General features: G+C 37.2%; 1 protein-coding gene across 11 annotated transcripts in view; it reads left to right on the forward strand.

Moving 5' to 3' along the window:
* Positions 1 to 18,702, forward strand: part of NEXN (nexilin F-actin binding protein) — a 39,471-nt gene that overhangs the window by 5,969 nt on the left and 14,800 nt on the right. For 4 of the 11 annotated variants that reach the window (XM_014453548.2, XM_014453547.2, XM_023751757.1 and 1 more), the window contains exons 2-6: positions 8,710 to 8,788; positions 10,634 to 10,825; positions 11,017 to 11,095; positions 11,180 to 11,328; positions 17,470 to 17,511. In XM_014453548.2, coding sequence (XP_014309034.1) covers positions 8,710 to 8,788; positions 10,634 to 10,825; positions 11,017 to 11,095; positions 11,180 to 11,328; positions 17,470 to 17,511 — 541 coding nt within the window. Of the gene's footprint in view, positions 1 to 2,603; positions 2,653 to 8,709; positions 8,789 to 10,633; positions 10,826 to 11,016; positions 11,096 to 11,179; positions 11,329 to 17,469; positions 17,512 to 18,702 lie in introns of those variants that run through there. The other 7 variants (XM_014453551.2, XM_014453550.2, XM_023751758.1 and 4 more) reach the window with 4 other exon arrangements.

Consider the following 18,702-nt stretch of genomic DNA (forward strand, 5'->3'; position numbering starts at 1 on the left):
GCAGGGCGATCAGGGGGTTGAAGGAGCTCCCCCCTGTCACCCACAGAGCAGGGCTGATCAAGGGGATTGGGGCGCTCCCACTGTCACACTCAAGGGCAGGGCCGATGGGGAGGTTATGGCTCTACCCCGTCACACACAGAGCAGGGCCTGTGGGGGGGGGGGGTTGGGGTGCCGCCCTCTATCAGCCACAGAGCAGGGCCGATCAGGGGGTTGACACGCTGCACCCTGTCACACACAGAGTCGCAGGGCGATCAGGGGGTTTGGGCGCTGCCCCCTGTCACGCTGATCTGGTGCCAGGAGGCCTCACGGCTCCGCTGATCCCGGTGCTGGGAGGCATATTACCCTTTGGGGGCCGGCTGGTTTGCCCTGAAGGGTGTCGTATATCAGGGTGGGGGTCCCCACTGGGGTGCCTGGCTAGTCTGGGTGAGGGGCTGAGGGCTGCTTTCAGGCTGGCGGTTGACTGAAGCTCCCAACCGCTCCTTTTTTTATTTTTTTTTATTTTATTCTGGGCCAGCTTTAGCTCTGGCTCTAGCTCTGAGGCTTCGGCTGCTGAAAGCAGGTATCTGGTTTGTTTCCGCTCTATAATCGAAACAATGTATAACTCCAGCTCTGAGATCCCGGCCGGCTGAAAGCTGGTTTCTGTGGTTTTGTTTAGCTTCTATATTTGTTACAATGTTTCAAACTGCAAGCTCAGAGGCCGGCAGCGGCAGGCGGGGAACGTTGGAGTCCTCTGTCACTGAAGCAAGCAAGCCTCATGTTCGCTTCCAGCTGCCTGGCTGCTGGCCACCATCTTGGCTGGCAGTTAATTTGCATATCACCCTGATTAGCCAATGGGAAGGGTAGCGGTCGTACGCTAATTACCATGTTTCTCTTTTATTAGATTAGATATGCATATATATGTATATATGTGTGTATACACACACACACACACACACTGAGTGGCCAGATTATTATGACCACCTGACGTTTGTAGGCAAATTAGCTATAATTTCACGCTGAAGTTGCTAGAGGGCCTGACCATTATAAATAGGGAAGCAGGTTGTTTACCAGGACAGTAGAAGTGATTTTTTTCTGAAGATATGGGTAAACAATGCGATTTAACAGCCTTTGAACGTGGAATATATATATTGAGTGGCCAGATTATTATGACCACCCCATCAGTACTTCATTGGGCCACCTTTTGCCTTCAATACTGCAGCGATTCTTCTTGGCATTGACTCCACGAGATGTTGAAAGGTGATGCGAGGAATCTGACACCATGTCTGATGAATAGAACGGTCCAGTTCTGTGAGATTTGATGGTTGTGGAACCAGCTGCCTGATGGCTCTTTTAACTTCGTCCCACAAATGCTCAATTGGATTGAGATCTGGTGATTGTGGGGGCCACCTAAGCAAGGTAAAGTCTCCCTCATGTTCTTGAAACCACTCCTGTACAATATGAGCACCGTGGCATGGCGCATTGTCTTGTTGGAAGAAGCCATCTCCATTGGGATACGCCTACAACATGATAGCATGAACCTGATCAGCAACGATACTTAGGTGTGTTGTGCTATTCAGACATTGTTCCACACGAATTAAAGGGCCCAAATCATGCCAGGAAAACATGCCCCAAACCATAACACTGCCCCCACCAGCCTGAAGGGTTGTACTCATGCATGTGGGGTGCATGTTTTCATGCTGTTTCCGCCAAATTCTCACTCTGCCATCTGCATGATGCAACTGGAAACGTGATTCATCGGACCACATGACTTTTTTCCATTGCTCGACTGTCCAATCCTTGTGTTCCTGTGCAAATTGGAGACGTTTTATCTTGGTAACTGCAGACAGCAAAGGTGTTTGAACAGGCCTTCGGCTTCCATATTCCATACAATGCAGTGTACGACTAATATGCCTACAAACGTCAGGTGGTCATAATAATCTGGCCACTCAGTGTATATATATCCCACATTCAAAGGCTGTTAAATCGCGTTGTTTACCCATATCTTCAGAAAAAAATCACTTCTACTGTCCTGGTAAACAACCTGCTTCCCTATTTATAATGGTCTGGCCCTCTAGCAACTTCAGTTCGAAGTTATAGCTAATTTGCCTACAAACGTCAGGTGGTCATAATAATCTGGCCACTCAGTATATATATATTTCTGAATATTTTGCTACAAAGGTCCTTAAGCAAACAAAAGTTGGACGATTTCAAATAATTATTTTTAAAAATGTTTTTATTGATCTGAGAGAGAGAGAGGAAAGGCGGAGAGAGAGAGAAACATCGATAGGCTGCCTCCTGCATGTCTCCCACTGGGGATTGAGCCCATAATCCAGGCATGTGCCCTGACTGGGAATCGAACTGGTGACCTCCTGGCATATAGGTCAATGGACGCTCAACCACTGAGCTATACCGGCTGGGCTCAAATTATTTTGAATTAATGTTTTATCAAATTGAAAATTGAAAAAGTTTGTAAATTTTTGTATGCAAGAGGGTTTATGAAAAGTTATGACAAGATTAAACCTGTATATATCATTTGTTCTGAATTTTTATTTCATAATCCACATGCCACCACAAATAATTATGATCATTTATATATCGAGCAGCTATTTAGTCCAAGGCATGGTCCCTAGTTGGTTGATACAAGAGAGGGAGGCATCTTTGGCAGAGTAGAAGGTGAGTAATACCCTTCCAGGAGGAAGGACATGAGTATTTAGGGCATTGTGGAGGGAGGGTGGAGAGAGGGTCCTAGGAGACAAAAAGGAGAGGATTTAAGGGAATTAAATATTTTCAGCTGCATTTTGGAGAGCTTATGGCTCCATTCCTTAACTAAAGGTTGGTGTCTGTGACTCCCACAAAAACTTCCATGATGGATTTATAATTTAGTGTTGAGCTTCACTAAAATGTATAACATTCAGCTACATTGTGAACATTTCAAAGTCCATGTCTTGGAATCAGTTAATTCTTTAAAAAGCCTTCATAAAACTAACATTCTCACTGTCATTATACAACTAAAAGTGAATTTGGTTGCTCTAAGAGTATCTAACGTTAAATAATGTTAAATCATGTCCTGTTCTGTTCAATAATGTTCTGTTAGATAAGAAATTCAGAAGCCTTCTGTACTTTTGACAATTTAACAGAATGATGAGACATATCAGTATTTTTCTTAATCAAGAGAATGACATATGTGTGAATACCATTTCTTCGTTCTTCACTCTCATTATTTACAGAAATAGGAGTGCTACGTGCATGTCACTGACTTGGACACTTTAATAATCAGATATCAAAACAGCCCCTACCTAGATTAAGCATGAATGAATTCACTCAATGAATTCTAAAACCACAACCATCAGAGATAGCTGCATTGCGTTTAGTACCTGAGAATCATTTAAAAACCTAAGTCTGTGTTCTATCTAACTAACTCCAAGTTAATTCTAAGAGAATAACTGCTAGTATGTATCCATTTAAAAGGAAATAAAGTAGCTTAAATAAAAACTCTGTGCTGCTCACCTGAGGCAAAATGTTTGTTTCTCAGTTACCCATCACCATGTTCGACTGTCAGTTAGTTGCCAGAAAAAGATGACAAATTCACTAAATACAGAGAATACTATCAATCATGGCTTTTGGCTTCCAACATATTTCTACTGCTCAGAATTGTGGTTCTCAAATGATTGCATTAATGTTCTGTTGATTACACTAATAAGTAAAACCTTATAAACTACGCCCCCATCCCCATCACACACACCAGTTGTACTATTTTCTTGGCATCAGCATAATACAATGGGCAAGAGTGCAGACTCTGTAGACAAACTCTGCCCATTTTTATCCTGTGTCCATCACTCATTAATTGTGTGGTCTTAGGCAAGTCACTTGATTTTTCCCAGCTGTAATAATTTACAGAAGACTTCAAATCCTATTAGATAAACTCTAAGACATTATTTTTGTACTAATATTTTAAGAAATTTTAAATTACTAGGCTTAGACTTTTTTTTGTTTTGAGACAGGGTTTGATAATAGAATTTCCTTAAAGGGTTCTTGTGGGGAATAAATTAGCACATTACCTGGCACACAGTAAAGGCTTAGTAAATGTTAGCTTGATTATTTTCATCATTATTTTTTTTTTCATATTGTGATCTAGGAGTGTGTTAGTGAGATGGTGGATTTAGATTAGACAATACAATCAGTGACTGTGGAATAGAATTTTTTCCTGTGAAGCTAATAAACCAAATGTAGTCAAATTTATACTTTTAACCTTGGTTTAGCCCAGAAAGACAACTGAGTTAACAGTTGGAATACACTGTTGTTTCTACCAGCCAGAGTCATACCTTTAAAAAACTGTTTTTTTAAAGGAATCCTATAAGTATTTATCTGCTTGATTTTGAAATTAATTTCTCTAACATAAAGCTAGTTAAGAGATATGAGTCCTCTTGGTTTGTAATCTAGACCTTAAAAAAACAACTCCATAACACAAAAAGCTCATAAATGTGTTTTGCTAAAACTCTTTTACCCTGAAAATGTAGAACAGAGCCAACTATCAGCAAAAGATCACTTGCTTATATTTTAACCAAAAAAGTTAAGGTTTAGTACTGTTCAAATTTTCACAGACTTTCAAAACGGAGCTCAAAATACTGAAATGACATTTAAAGAACTATTCTAAGTGGTTTTACTCAGTAAAGTTTAAAGATCAATCTTATTTCATTCGGATTCTATAAATAAGTCAAGATATAATTTGAAGATTTAAAAAAAATTTGATGAAGTGAGCTGATTCATTTATTCTCCCGACTATTTTTGACAGGGTAATTCTTTATTGTCACCAAGCCACGCAATTTTCTTTCATGTTACCAGGAAAAAAGTCTTCTTGAAGTTCATCTGGCCAATTAATTCAGCTAAAATTATCAATCCCCATAGTCCTATATGAGATTGCTCAAATTTTCTTCGTACCCTTTGGTATTCCTCTTAAATGATACAAATGAATTTAAAGGTTCCCTGCTCACTTGCAGGGAATTGTAGGTTTTTACTGAAGAGGGTACATTGTAGTGAGGGACACCAGGAGTAATGAAATGAATCAAACTTATTGATACCTACTAATGTTAGATATTATTCTAGAGTCGTTACACATGTTATCTTTTCTAATCCTAACTAGGAAGCAACAGTGTTGGAACTTGGGTTAGGTCTTATGATCAAATTATGGTAATCAAATGTGAGGTGAAGACTTATAGTAGAATGGGGGCAGTGGAAATAGTGAAGTAACATGTAAGAACAAATTTGAAAGCAACATTCACAATCTTGACAATCTATTAAAATGTAGGAGATATAGAAAAATAAACCAGTAGTAACTTTAAGGTTTGAGAAACTATGAGTATTAAGGGTAGATTTTGTTGGTTATACAAGAAGAAATATCTGATAGGTAACTCTAGATATGATAGAATGGCTCAGATAAGCGAATAGGACTAGAGCTAATAGTTATTTTTATCTCAGGCATGTAGAAGTAGATTGCTTGTAAACCTTGATTAATGACATACTTTCATCCAAGCATGGCCTGCTTTTATTAGTAATTGTTTTTTAAAATATATTTTTATTGATTTCAGGGAGGAAGGGAGCGGGAGCGAGAGATAGAAACATCAATGATGAGAGAGAATCATTGATCAGCTGCCTCCTGCACAGTCCCCACTGGGAATCGAGCCAACAACCTGGGCATGTGCCCTTTACCAGAATCTAACCTGGGACCCTTCAGTCCTCAGGCCAACGCTCTATCCACTGAGTCAAACTGGCCAGGGCTATTAGTAATTGTTGTTAGTAATGTATAAGCACCCACCGGCCCATTAAACTACAACAGTTATCACTTTGTTAATAGTTACATGGAATTGAGACCCACTCACCCCATCATATTATCTCCTCACACAAAGAAAACTAGCCCCAGATGATTTCATTGGGAAGTTCTTGCAAACATTTAAGGAAAAAAATAATACCAACTCTACATGCACTATTACAGAAAATTAAAGAAGAGAAAATACTTCCCAACTCATTCTGTGAGAGAAGTATTACTCAGTTAACAAAAACAGGTGTGGCTCAGTAGTTGAGGGTCAACCTATGAACCAGGAGGTCATGGTTCAATTCTTGGGTTTTGAGCTCAATTCCCAGTAGAGACCATGTAGGAGGCAACCAATCTATAATTCTCTCTCATCATTGATGTTTCTATCTCTCTCTCCCACACTCTTCCTCTCTAAAATCAATACAAAAAAATTGAAAAAACAATCACACAGGTATTACAAGAATATAAAACTACAAACCACCTGGCCTGTGTGGCTCAGTGATTGAGCGCTGACCCATGCACCAAGAGGTGATTGGTTTGATTCCCAAGTTGCAAGCTGATCCCCAGCAGGGGACTTGCAGGAAGCAGCCAATCAATGTTGATGCTTCTCTCATGGATGTTTCTATCTCTCCTTTCTTCTCTAAAATCAATAAAAAAATATTTAAAAAAACCCTACAGACCAATATCCTTTGCAAACGTGTATGGAAAACTTCTTAACAAAATTTTATCAAACTGAATTTATCAGGATGTATAGGGTAATACATCATGACCAATGAAATTTATCCTAGGAATGGAAAGTTGATTTAACATTTGAAAATAAATAAATTGATTCACCATAATAAAAATTAAAACCACATGATTATCTTAATAGACAAAGAAAAAGCATTAGATAATTCAACACCCATTCCTGAAATTACTGCAGCATAATAGGAATAGAAAGGAACTTAATCTGATATAGTTCATCTAAGAAAAAATCTATAGCTAAAATCATACTTATTGGTGAGAGAAAATTTTTTCCCCTGAGATCAGGAACAAGGCAAAGAAGCCAGCTCTCATTACTTCTACTTAACACTGTCCTGGAAATTCTAGCCAGTACAATCAGGCCACAAAAAGAAATAAAAGACATCCAGATTAAAAGGAAAAAGTGTTCACAGATGATGCAATCATCTATGTAGAAAATCTAATGAAATCTAAAACAAACAAAAACCCAATGGAATTGATAATTTTACTTTAGCAGGGTAGCAGGATATAAGATCATAGTACAAAAATAAATTATGTATTTATATACTAGCAACAGACAATTATCAATTGAAACCTAAAAACACACCATTTACAAAAGCAACAACAAATGTGAAAATTTTTTAGGGATCAATCTCACAAAAGATATGAAAGACCCGCAGACTGAATACTACAAAACATTTCTCTTTTTTAAAAAAAAAAACATGTTTTTATTGATTTTAGAGAGAGAGGAAGGGAGAGAGATAGAGGGATAGAAACATCGATGAGAGAGAAACATCTATTGGCTGCCTCAAGACTTGTACATGAATGTTCATAGCAGCTTTATTTGTAATAGTCAGTAACTGGAAACAACCCTAATGTCTATCAACAGATGAATGGTTAACAAATTGGGGCATATAATAATCAGTAATAAAAAGGAATGAACTATTGGCAAATGCAACAACGTGGATGAACCTCAAAATAATTATGCTGGGTGAAAAAAAGCCAGACAATCAAGTACATACTATATAATTCCATTTATAGAAAATTTGAACTAATCTATAGTGACAGAAAGCATATCTGCCTGGGGTTGGGGGGGTGGGGGTGGGAGAGGCAGGAAGAGGAAGGAAGTAAGGGGTCTGAGAAAACGTTTGGGAATAATGTATATATTCATTTTCTTGATTGTGGTGATGGTGTCATGAATACATACATATGGCAGAACTTATCAAATTGTGCACTTTTAAAAAGTGTACTTTATTGTCTGTCAACTGTAACTTAGTAAAGCTATTTTTTAATTTTACAAATTACAATAAATAAATTACAATAAAACTCTGAAAAGTATTCAATTAATCCAGAAGTAGGCAAGAAAAAAAATAATAAAAGAACAAAAAAGAGGGGACAAATAAGAAATAAATAGTAAATGGTAGACTTAAGTCCATTCATATAAATAATTACATTAAATGTTAATAGACTAAACACTGCAATTAAAAGATAATATCAGAATTGATTTTATTTTAAAAAGTAAAGTCCAATTATGTGCTGTATCCAAAAGATGTACTTCACATGTAAAGACAGAGGTAGGTTGAAAATAAATGGCTAGAAAATGATATACTATGCAAACTAAACTTAAGAAAGTTGATGTAGCTATTTTAATATCAGATAAGTTCAAGGCAATGAGGTAAGACAGAAATTTCATACTGATGAAAGGGTCAATTCTAACAGAAGATATTAAAATCATAATGTATATGCACTTAAGAGAGTTTGAAATTATATGAGACACAAATGACAGAATTAAAAGAAGAAATAGACAATTCCACATAGTTGAAGACTGGTAAAACTAGGCCAAAAAAAAAGTGAAGACAGAAATTTCAATAACACTATCAACCACCTTGACCTGGTTGATATTTATAGAATAATACACCTAATAACTGCAGGACACAAATTCTTTGCAAGTGCACTAGCTATAGTCACAAGCTATTTTGGGCCATACACTTACAAAGATCTTTTAATACCATGCATCTTGTACCTTCTCTACCCTAAATCTTGGGGAAAGAAGCTAAGAGTTATCACAATTTAGGACTTACCTGGATAATGTCAGTATTTCTTAAGGAGCAATTAACATACTATTAATATTTACAAAAATGCATAGCATATTTTTAAAAATTAAGTCATTAAAATTCTTATTCAATACTAATATTTTTCAGGTGCAAAAATACACAAAGCTTCATAATCACCCCAAGACGACATAGAGCAAACATGAATGATATTTCCCAAAAGGCTGAGGTAAGTCTCCAGAGTTAAAAAAGAAGTAGGGGGAAACCTAAGGTTGACTGTAGAACTGCTGAAAGGGCAGTTGTTCAGTGGAAAGGTCACGTTGACAAATTCATAACAACATAGTGTCAAGACATAAATCATAAGAAATTCACAGGCTGGTCTTGGGTCCCGTAGTTTTGCTTTGGTTCCAATCTGAGAATCATGATTATTAAATTTGTGAATGATAGTAAAGTGGATGTGATGGGAAGTATCTCGAGTAGAATTTTAATATCTTGTTAAGTCTTAGAAGTTATATTTTCAGTATTAAAAAAACGGATTTGACTTGCACTCTCAGGAGTTAGCAATAATTCACTCTCAGGTGAGGGTCCCTACTAGCACTTCCTCCAGAAGCTGCAATAAAACTTCTCAGCCATTTTCTGGTTCTTGGCTGCAGTTATGGAGAGTTGTAGTAAGAAGAATCCAACCCCAAATTTGGTGATGCCCCCAAATTATAAACGTAATAAAACTTTAAATGGCCAATGACACCATAAGTAGATAAAATAGGGGCTGGGTATGCCAGATTAATTAGCAATTTGTCATTAGTGCTTAGGAGAAAGGGTTTGGCGTTCTAAGTAAGAACTGAAGCTTTATTTACTGAAACTTCTTTTAGAGATCAGCTTAATTTTAAAAAATGATGAAAATAATTTGCTTTCTAGGTTTTATAGTGGAGGAAAAGTTTTGGGAAGCTCTTTTGCCATTTGGAAATTTTCCTATAGAGCTCATCCTATTTGGAATGAGACAGCTTTCTTACACATTAAAAACGTATATTTTTATTGATTTCAGAGAGGAAGGAGAGGGAGAGAGAGAGATGAAACATCAATGATAGAAAAGAAATCATTGATCGGCTGCCTTCTGCACACCCCACACTGGGGACCGAGCTCGCAACCAGGGCATATGGCCTGACTGGGAATTAAACTATGACCTCCTGGTTCGTAGGTCGATGCTCAACCACTGAGCAACACCGGCCGGACATTCTTACACATTTTTAATGTTGTTTTATAGAAGTTCTGGATGGGCAGTAACAATATAAGTCGTCTCTGCCTGTGCACAAAGACCCTGGCACATCTCAGCTGCAAATGAGAAATAAAGGACTGGACTTAAGTTTAACTCATATTAGATATGGAAACAAGCAAGAACATTAATGTGTGAATTAAACTTTAAGCCTAAACTTTTGCTTTATTTTCAACTTCATCTAATTTATTGAAATTAGTCTGGGTGCCCGGCCAGTGTGGCTCAGTAGTTGAGAGTCAAACTATGAACCAGAAGGTCATGGTTCAATTCTCTGTCAGGGCACAAGCCTGGGTTGGGGGCTAGATCCCTAGTGGGGAGTGTACAGGAGGCAGCTGATTGGTAGCTCTCTCTCATCATTGTTGTGTTGATATTTCTATCTCTCTCTCCCTCTCCCTTCCTCTCTGAAATCAATAAAAATATATTTTAAAAAATTAGTCTGGGTATCTTTTAAGCAAGCAATGGGAGTAGGTTGATAAAATACAGGTTATTTTAAATTAGAATCCAGTATTCAATTTATATATTTTACTAGCCCTCAGCTTCAGTGGAATGCACTTACAAGATGGAACTTCTGTACTATATATTAATAAAATTTTACTCTCATATTTTCTATAATTTCCTTTTTTAGATTTAGACTTCAGACAGTATATAATCAGATTCTTGTGGTTAAAATAAAGGTTTCAAACTCATTTCTATTTTCTGTTTCAACAAGTATTTCTTGTATTGCTTATTCTGATCTATCTTTACCTAACTTATTCCTATCTTTATTTTTTTCAACTTTCTTTTCTTTATTTTCTTCTAACGAAGATTCTGCTTTCTTCATCTAAACCTGTCCCAAAAACCTATGTGCCAAAACTTGGCAAAGGTGATGTAAAGGATAAGTTTGAAGCCATGCAAAGAGCCAGGGAAGAAAGAAATCAAAGGAGATCTAGAGACGAAAAGCAAAGAAGAAAAGAACAATATATTAGAGAGAGAGAATGGAACAGGAGAAAACAGGAGGTTATTTTATTTTATTTTACTATTGTGCAAATATTCATCTTATTAATTTACATTTCATTATTCACATTTACTATGTTTCATATTAACCATAATTAAGATAATTTTCTGTATTTAAAAACTAATTTCCAACTCTGCATATAATGTGGTTTAGTCTAAATTTGTGACATGTTCATATTAATTTAACCTTCTAGATTAAAGAAATGCTTGCTTCTGATGAAGAGGGAGAGGTGTCTTCTAAAGTAGATAAAGCTTATGTTCCCAAGCTAACAGGTAAGACACTTGAAAGGTAAATTGTAAATGAAATTGTAAAGAAGGAAAACAGCAAAGTATCAAGCATGTTTCATCTATTCTCAGGAACTGTTAAAGGTAGATTTGCTGAAATGGAGAAACAAAGACAAGAGGAACAAAGGAAGAGAACAGAGGAGGAACGAAAACGCAGAATTGAGCAGGATATGTTAGAAAAGAGGAAGATACAACGCGAATTAGCAAAAAGGGCTGAGCAGGTATAAACTAAATATTAAGTTAGTATTTGCTTTAGAAACTAATTTTAAGAGTAAAACTAATCATTATGCTGCCTAATTAAAATATTTTAATGTAACATGAACCTATTACATAGTAGCTACCTTGAAAACAAGATCCTAACCACAAATATTTAATATCAAATGCCTAGAAGGCTAAGGGCAGAATGTGCCTATTTTAAGGTTGAATTTTTTTGTTTGTTATATACCATCTTACCCTTCCATCCACATTCCTTACACTGTCCACATTGGTTATTTTTCTTGACATGTTAGAGGATTTTATCTATATATGTAAAAGCCTAAGTGACCAAACGACCAGTAGCTATGATGCGCTCAATGCAGGAGCTGCCCCCTGGTGGTCAGTGCACTCCCACAGCAGGAGCGCTGCTCAGCTGACAGATGGGAGCCAGACACAGGGCTCACGGCTGGCGGCCGCTGCAGCCCGGAGACCTCAGTAGAGCTGCAGTGAACCTACCTAGTGGCGGTGGTGGCAGACGCAGTGGTTCCGGGATGAGCAGGAGCGGCAGGCAGTGTTGGACTGCTGGTTTCGGCCCAATCCACGCGGGCTATGCCGAGGGACCCCAGTATAGATATACTGGTATAGATATTGGGCTTCTAGTATAGATATAAGACAATTTCACATATAAGCTATCCACAAACATTTAATAAAATGCTGGTCTTTTAATAGCAATCAGTAAATACTTGGTTATTATCAAACACTAAGGCATAATGAGCATATCTTTCTACTCAAGAATTTGAAACCAATTAAATCACATTTTATTTAATAATGGTATTATTAGTCCTAGTCGGTTTGGCTCAGTGGATAGAGCATTGGCCTGCAGACCAAAGGGTCCTGGGTTCGATTGCAGCGAAGGGCACATACCGTGGTTGCAGGCTCCTCCCAGGCCCAGGCCCTTGGTCAGGGGTTGTGCAGGAGGCAACCAATCAATGTGTTTCTCTCACATTGATGTTTTTCTCTTTGTCTTTCCCTCTTTCCCTAAAAAATCAATGGTAAAATATCCTTGGGTGAAGATTAACAATAAATAAATAAATAAATAAATAAAATATGTTCTGGAAATCTAATTAAAAAATGGTATTATTATCTAGTTTAATTTTTTTAAGTTGGGGATGGTAATAGGAGCGGGGAGCAAATGTATGTCAGCCATCTATAATAATAATAAAATAACAATAATAATAATAATAATAGCATAATATGCTAATTAGACTGGACAGCTGAACAACCTTCTGGATGTCATTCTGGACGTCCTTCCAGACAAAGCTGCCGTAGTGGGGGCCAAGGCAGAGGCAGTTAGGGGCAATCAGGCAATCAGGTGAGCAGTTAGGGGTAATCAGGCAGGCAGGTGAGTGGTTAGGGGCAATCAGGCAGGCAGGCAGGTGAGTGGTTAGGAGCCAGCGGTCCCGGATTGTGAGAGGGTGCAGGCTGGGCTGAGGGACCCACCCTCTCCATGCATGAATTTCATGCACCGGGCCTCTAGTTTCCTTTATATAACTGATGCCCATAGAGGAGAAATGAGAATTAAAGTATTATTATTGTGATTTTATATAATCTGTTAATGAACTTCGAATTCCCGTATATTTTAGCTAAGAGCCTGAGAAGTAAGAGGCTGGTATTTTTGAAATACTCAAGAATATATAAAGTCCAGAAAAAACTAATCTCTCAAATATTAATTATTATGACAGAAACTTACAGTTCTAATAGTAATAATTATATTTTAAATAAAGAACTGATTGATCACAAAAATTTCTTTAATATATTGATATTTGTTTTACATTATAAATAATCTGTAGTCATATAGTTGAATAGATGACAGAGACAGTTATACTGTTTACTAGAGGCCCAGTGCACGAAATTCGTGCATGGGGGGAGTGGGTCCCTCAGCCCAGCCTGCACCTTCTCCAATCCGGGACCCCTCGGGGGATGTCGGATTGCGGGTTCAGGCCCAATCCCGCAGGGATCCCTGTGGGATTGGGCCTAAACCGGCAGTTGGATATCCCTCTCGCAATCCGGGACTGCTGGCTCCTAACTGCTCACCTGCCTAATCGCCCCTAACCACTCTGCCTGCCTGCCGATCATCCCTAACCCCTCTGCCTGCCAGCCTGATCACCCCTAGTCGCTCTCCCCTGCCAGCCTGATTGCCCCTAAACATCTCCCCGCCAGCCTGATCGCCTCTAACCGCCTCTGCCTCGGCCTCTGTCACCATGGCTTTGTCTAGAACAGTGGTTCTCAACCTTCTGGCCCTTTAAATACAGTTCCTTGTGTTGTGACCCAACCATAAAATTATTTTCATTGCTACTTCATAACTGTAATGTTGCTACTATTATGAATCATAATGTAAATATCTGATATGCAGGATGGTCTTAGGCGACCCCTGTGAAAGGGTCGTTCGACCGCCAAAGGGGTAGCGACCCACAGGTTGAGAACCGCTGGTCTAGAAGGACGTCCGGAAGACGTCCGGTCTATCCGGTCTAATTAGCATATTACCCTTTTATTAGTATAGATAGATGTGCTAAACCAGATCTACACTGGAAGATCAAAAGAGATGATCAATGTTTTGAGCTTTATGAGATAATAATGATATTTATTTTCCTAGAGTTGTAAATAAGGTTACCTGAGTTAATAAATGTAAAGCACTTAGAACTGTGCCTGGTACAGAGTAAGTGGCTATACATACCTAATGTTTTACCTAAATAATAATACATATAGATAAAATATTATAGAACCATTTTAGTTTCTCCTCTCATCAGTATTTTAACAAATATTGTAATAGAGTCTTCATAGTATATTATCTCTTAAAAAAACAACACATTGTAATTGTGAGATTGTACTTGGCTTTTTTTTTTTTTGCCTACTCTTTAAGTGCCTTAAATCTATTTGCTATGCTCTTTTCAGCTTCTGCTACTTTCTAAAAAGAAAAATGACAAAGAAAGCAAAGCATACGCCATATTTGCATGTCAAAGACGTTTATTTACCTAGACTTTGCAAATAACCACTTCTATGGCACCAATAACCACTTGCATGGTGGCAGTTAATGACATATGCCAGAGGAATTATAGGCAACAATTGAAAATTCCTCTATTTTATGACTATGTACCTCTTTATCTGAGGAAAGGATGGTATATACTTTGCCCCTGTCACCTCCATAAAAGACTAGTATACCTTTGCAATGAAATTTCACAAGGGAATACAATTATAATATTAGAGGCCCAGTGCATGAAATTTGTGCACGGGTAGGGTCCCTAGGCCTGGCTGGTGATCAGGGCCAAACAGATTCCCGCTTTTCCTGTCTCCCTGCCTCTTCCTTCCCTCGCCACCCACATGCCGCCACCACGCAGTCCCCCCCCCCCCCCTTCCCTTGCTCCCTCAGCGCCCCGCCGCTGCTGCTGGTCACCCATCATGTTCTGCGCCGCCCCCTGGTGATCAGTGCATGTCATAGTGAGCAATCAAACTCCCAGTCTCCTGGTGGAATTCCCAAGGGGACACTTGCATATTAGCCTTTTACATATGTAGATTATAAAGATAATATATATGTAATTTCATTTGTATAAAGTATAAAATAAGGTAATAGCATTACAATAAAATATATAATTAAAATACAGGGTGTTTGGTAGCAAACAATGAGTATGCACATTGTTTAGTGTACTTCTTTTAAGTCTTGTCCATTTTCAAAAAAGCACTGATTACTCACTAGACCCATCGTAACCCCAGGCACTGAATATGTAGGTAGTGGTTTCTCAAAGAAAAACTATGTGTATGTTGAAGACGTGAGTTTGAACATGATGAATACATAGGATACTCAAAGAGAGATGGAAATAAAATATAATCATGAAAGAGAACCACCTCAGTAACCCCTGATACTATGTGGCAGGGTGCCATACAGTCTTGGTTAATGAAATTTTTGGCCTGTTTAATTATTTGAGAATATTTAGATAGAACAAAATGAACTACTAATAGCAATTTTTATCTTGCAAATAATTTAAAATCCCAATTAAGTACATTTTCTGCTCATATCTAATACAATTAATCTTTCTTTGAATATAAGTAGTAAAGTATGACATAGGTAGTCAAGAAGAATCTTTTTTTCTTTTTAAAAAATATTTTTTTTATTGATTTTAGAGAGGAAGGGAGAGGGAGAGAGAGATAGAAACATCAATAATGAGAGAAAATAATCTCTGCCTCCTGCACACCCCCTACAGGGGATCAAGTACACAACCCAGGCATGTGCCCTTGACCAGAATCGAACCTGGGACACTTCAGTCCACAGGCTGACACTCTCTCCACTGAGCCAAATAGCCTAGGGCAAGAAGAGTCTTAATGTTTGTTTGAAAAATCCACTTGTACGAGTCCATATTCAAGAATGCTATAGCCTTGGCTGGGTAGCTCAGTTAGAGTGTCATCCCAATAAGCCAAGGTTGCGGCTTCGATCCCTGGTCAGGGCACATACAAGAATCAACCAATGAATGCATAAATGAGTGGAATGACAAATCGGTGACTCTCTCCCCTTCTCTCTCTCTCCCCTCTTCCTTTCTCTCTAAAATCAATCAATTTTTTTTTAAAAAGCTATAGAAGGGATTCCTGAGTCAGGAGGGAGGCTGAGTGAAATTCTTCCCAATACTCTCAATGCCTGGCTTCTCATCATATCTCTTAGAACTTTTTATTGAGAGATTGTGATAGAGGAATTGTTAACATCTTTTCGAAAGGAAATAATTTTGTAGTTATTTCATTATAGATCCAGTAAATTGTTTCTTAGTATAATACATCATTCAATAAAACATTCACCATTTACATGGCAAATCAGTGTGATAAATAATTCTGTAACAAAGCAAATTACTCTGAACACAACTATTGATCAACTATTAAAATATAAAAATAGATATATTTTAACGATTTGTTCAGAATAATTTACTTTTCAAGAAATTTGGTATCTTAATAAAATGTATTACTTCTTACTTGACAGAGAACATAGAAAAGTGGGATGGTCCCAGGTTCGATTCTGGTCAAGGGCATGTACTTGGGTTGCGGGCACATCCTCAGTGGGGGATGTGCAGGAGGCAGCTGATCGATGTTTCTCTCTCATTGATGTTTCTAACTCTCTATCTCTCTCCCTTCCTCTCTGTAAAAAATCAATAAAATATATATAAAAAAAAGAAATTTGGTATCTTAATAAAATGTATTACTTCTTACTTGACAGAGAACATAGAAAAGTGGGATGGTGTCAGAACAGGGCCTTAGTCAGCCCAGTTCCTAGTATGAACCAAAGTACAACAGAATTCCCTTAGGCTGCGTGAGGTACACGCTACTTCCAGGCTCTTTCACCAGAGTTAAAAATCAAATTAAGATAATAAACAATCTGAATTTTTACTTTCTAACTTTTCCTTTTTCCTGAGATCTCAAACACTGCATTCTTTAAATTACCTTTCTTCTCTTCATTTCTCAGTTTTTGTACATTAGCCTGCCCTTCAAGCTAACAGTGATATTTCTTACGAGTAATGGCCAAATTGAGCTCCCTCCTTTTGAATGAGGGACTTCCCTACCTAGATTTGGTCAAAATATAAACAATTATGACTTCCAGAAATTTTTTCCCTTTCTAAACTAGCCATGTGAAAGCCTATACCTTTCATCACACTTTATTGCGTCAGTTATATTTTTTGCCATATATTTTTATTGTAAATACAGTTATGGTTATTTGATTGCTAATGATATATTTTCTTTTACTGGGGCAGAGACAGAGAATGGAGAAATGTTTCTGTATCTCAGTTTAAATGGATAATTTTATTAATAACTGATGCTTATGTAAGCTCACTGCGAGGTCATGAGTTTGGTCAATTATCCAAATTCGAATATTACAAAGGTAGGCTTTATTTTAATTTTTTCTTAATATATTGGTCCCTAGATATTGATATTTATATCAAAATGCAAAAACCAATATAAGGTTTAATCTTCAATTAAAGGGATATAATTAGCTAATTTGAAACAAAAATATTTCAAAAATTATAAATTAAAAATTTACCGTAAGTCATAATTAAATTAGTTTTCCATTGTATGTTTAAAAGCAAAAAAAATAGAAATCTGATGTAATGTAATGATATGAAATTCTCATTCAATAGATTGAGGACATAAACAATACGGGAACTGAATCAGCATCAGAGGTAAACGGACATTTACTTTAATGAAACATTCACCTAAAACTATCTGATTCACAAATAATCTTTTAATTAAAAATTGTTTTTATTCTTTTTATTATAAATACAGCAACAATAATAAACAGGACAAAAATATTTTGCAAAGCAAGATCATATTTTTTGCACTTTTGACATTATACCTTAGTGTTTTTAAAGAAAAGTATGTTTTGTTTTCATGGTTAGAGACAGTCTGTTTGAGATAAAACTCTGGCAAGACTACATATTTTTTTTAACTATCACTAATAGTTGAGATTGTTGAAAGCTTACAGTTTAAAAAGGCAGTTTTCTTTTCATCATTTGTCTTCTTTCCTCAGAGTTCCTGATAGTTTATTTGGTTATCACATATTAGTAGAGAGTGCAGTATTATCTATTACCATGAAGAAAAATTTAACAGCCACAGAAAATTTAGTTACCCTTTTCTATCTAACAGAAAGTTAAAAATCAATTTGATGGTGTGCCTAAAACTACAGCCACATAAATTGGAAGCAACAATAGATTATGTAATGGAACTAAAATACATTAAAAACAAAAACAAATTTAAGAGTTTCAAGAAGCTCAAATGCCGAAGAGTTTTGTTTCTAGTATAAAAATGTTTTATAAGTCACTTGGAAATCCTGTTTGTTTTTACCTACTAAATATTTGCTTTACTAAGTATTTAAAAACTTGCATGGAGAGCCCAGCCAGTCTGGCTCAGTGGTTGAGTGTCGATCTGTGAACCAGAAGGTCACAGTTCGATTCCAGGTTGGGGTATGCCTGGTTGTGGGCTTGATCCCCAGTAGGGGTGTGCAGGAGGCACCTGATCAATGATTCTCTGTCATTGATATTTGTCTCTCTCTCTCTCTCCCTGAAATCAATAAAAAACATTTTAAAGAGATATAAAATAAAAACTTGCATAGAGAGAAAAATGGAGAAACTTTGTGTGTTTAAACTGAATCCTTCCACCATCAAATTGATTTACAGTGCACTCACTTGCACACTACCTTTTGTGGGGATTAGTGCATGAATAGCTACTAGTAAATTCAGCTAATGTCATGTAGTTTTATCTGAACAGCTGTATTAACACCATCTTCTAGGGAAGATGATCCTTGAACCTTATCAGCAATGGATTTGCATTACATTAACTCATAATGTACAATGACTTTGGAGATAGAGCTATTT

This window comes from Myotis lucifugus, unplaced genomic scaffold (genome assembly GCF_000147115.1).
Source record: "Myotis lucifugus unplaced genomic scaffold, Myoluc2.0 scaffold_25, whole genome shotgun sequence".
NCBI lineage: Eukaryota > Metazoa > Chordata > Mammalia > Chiroptera > Vespertilionidae > Myotis > Myotis lucifugus.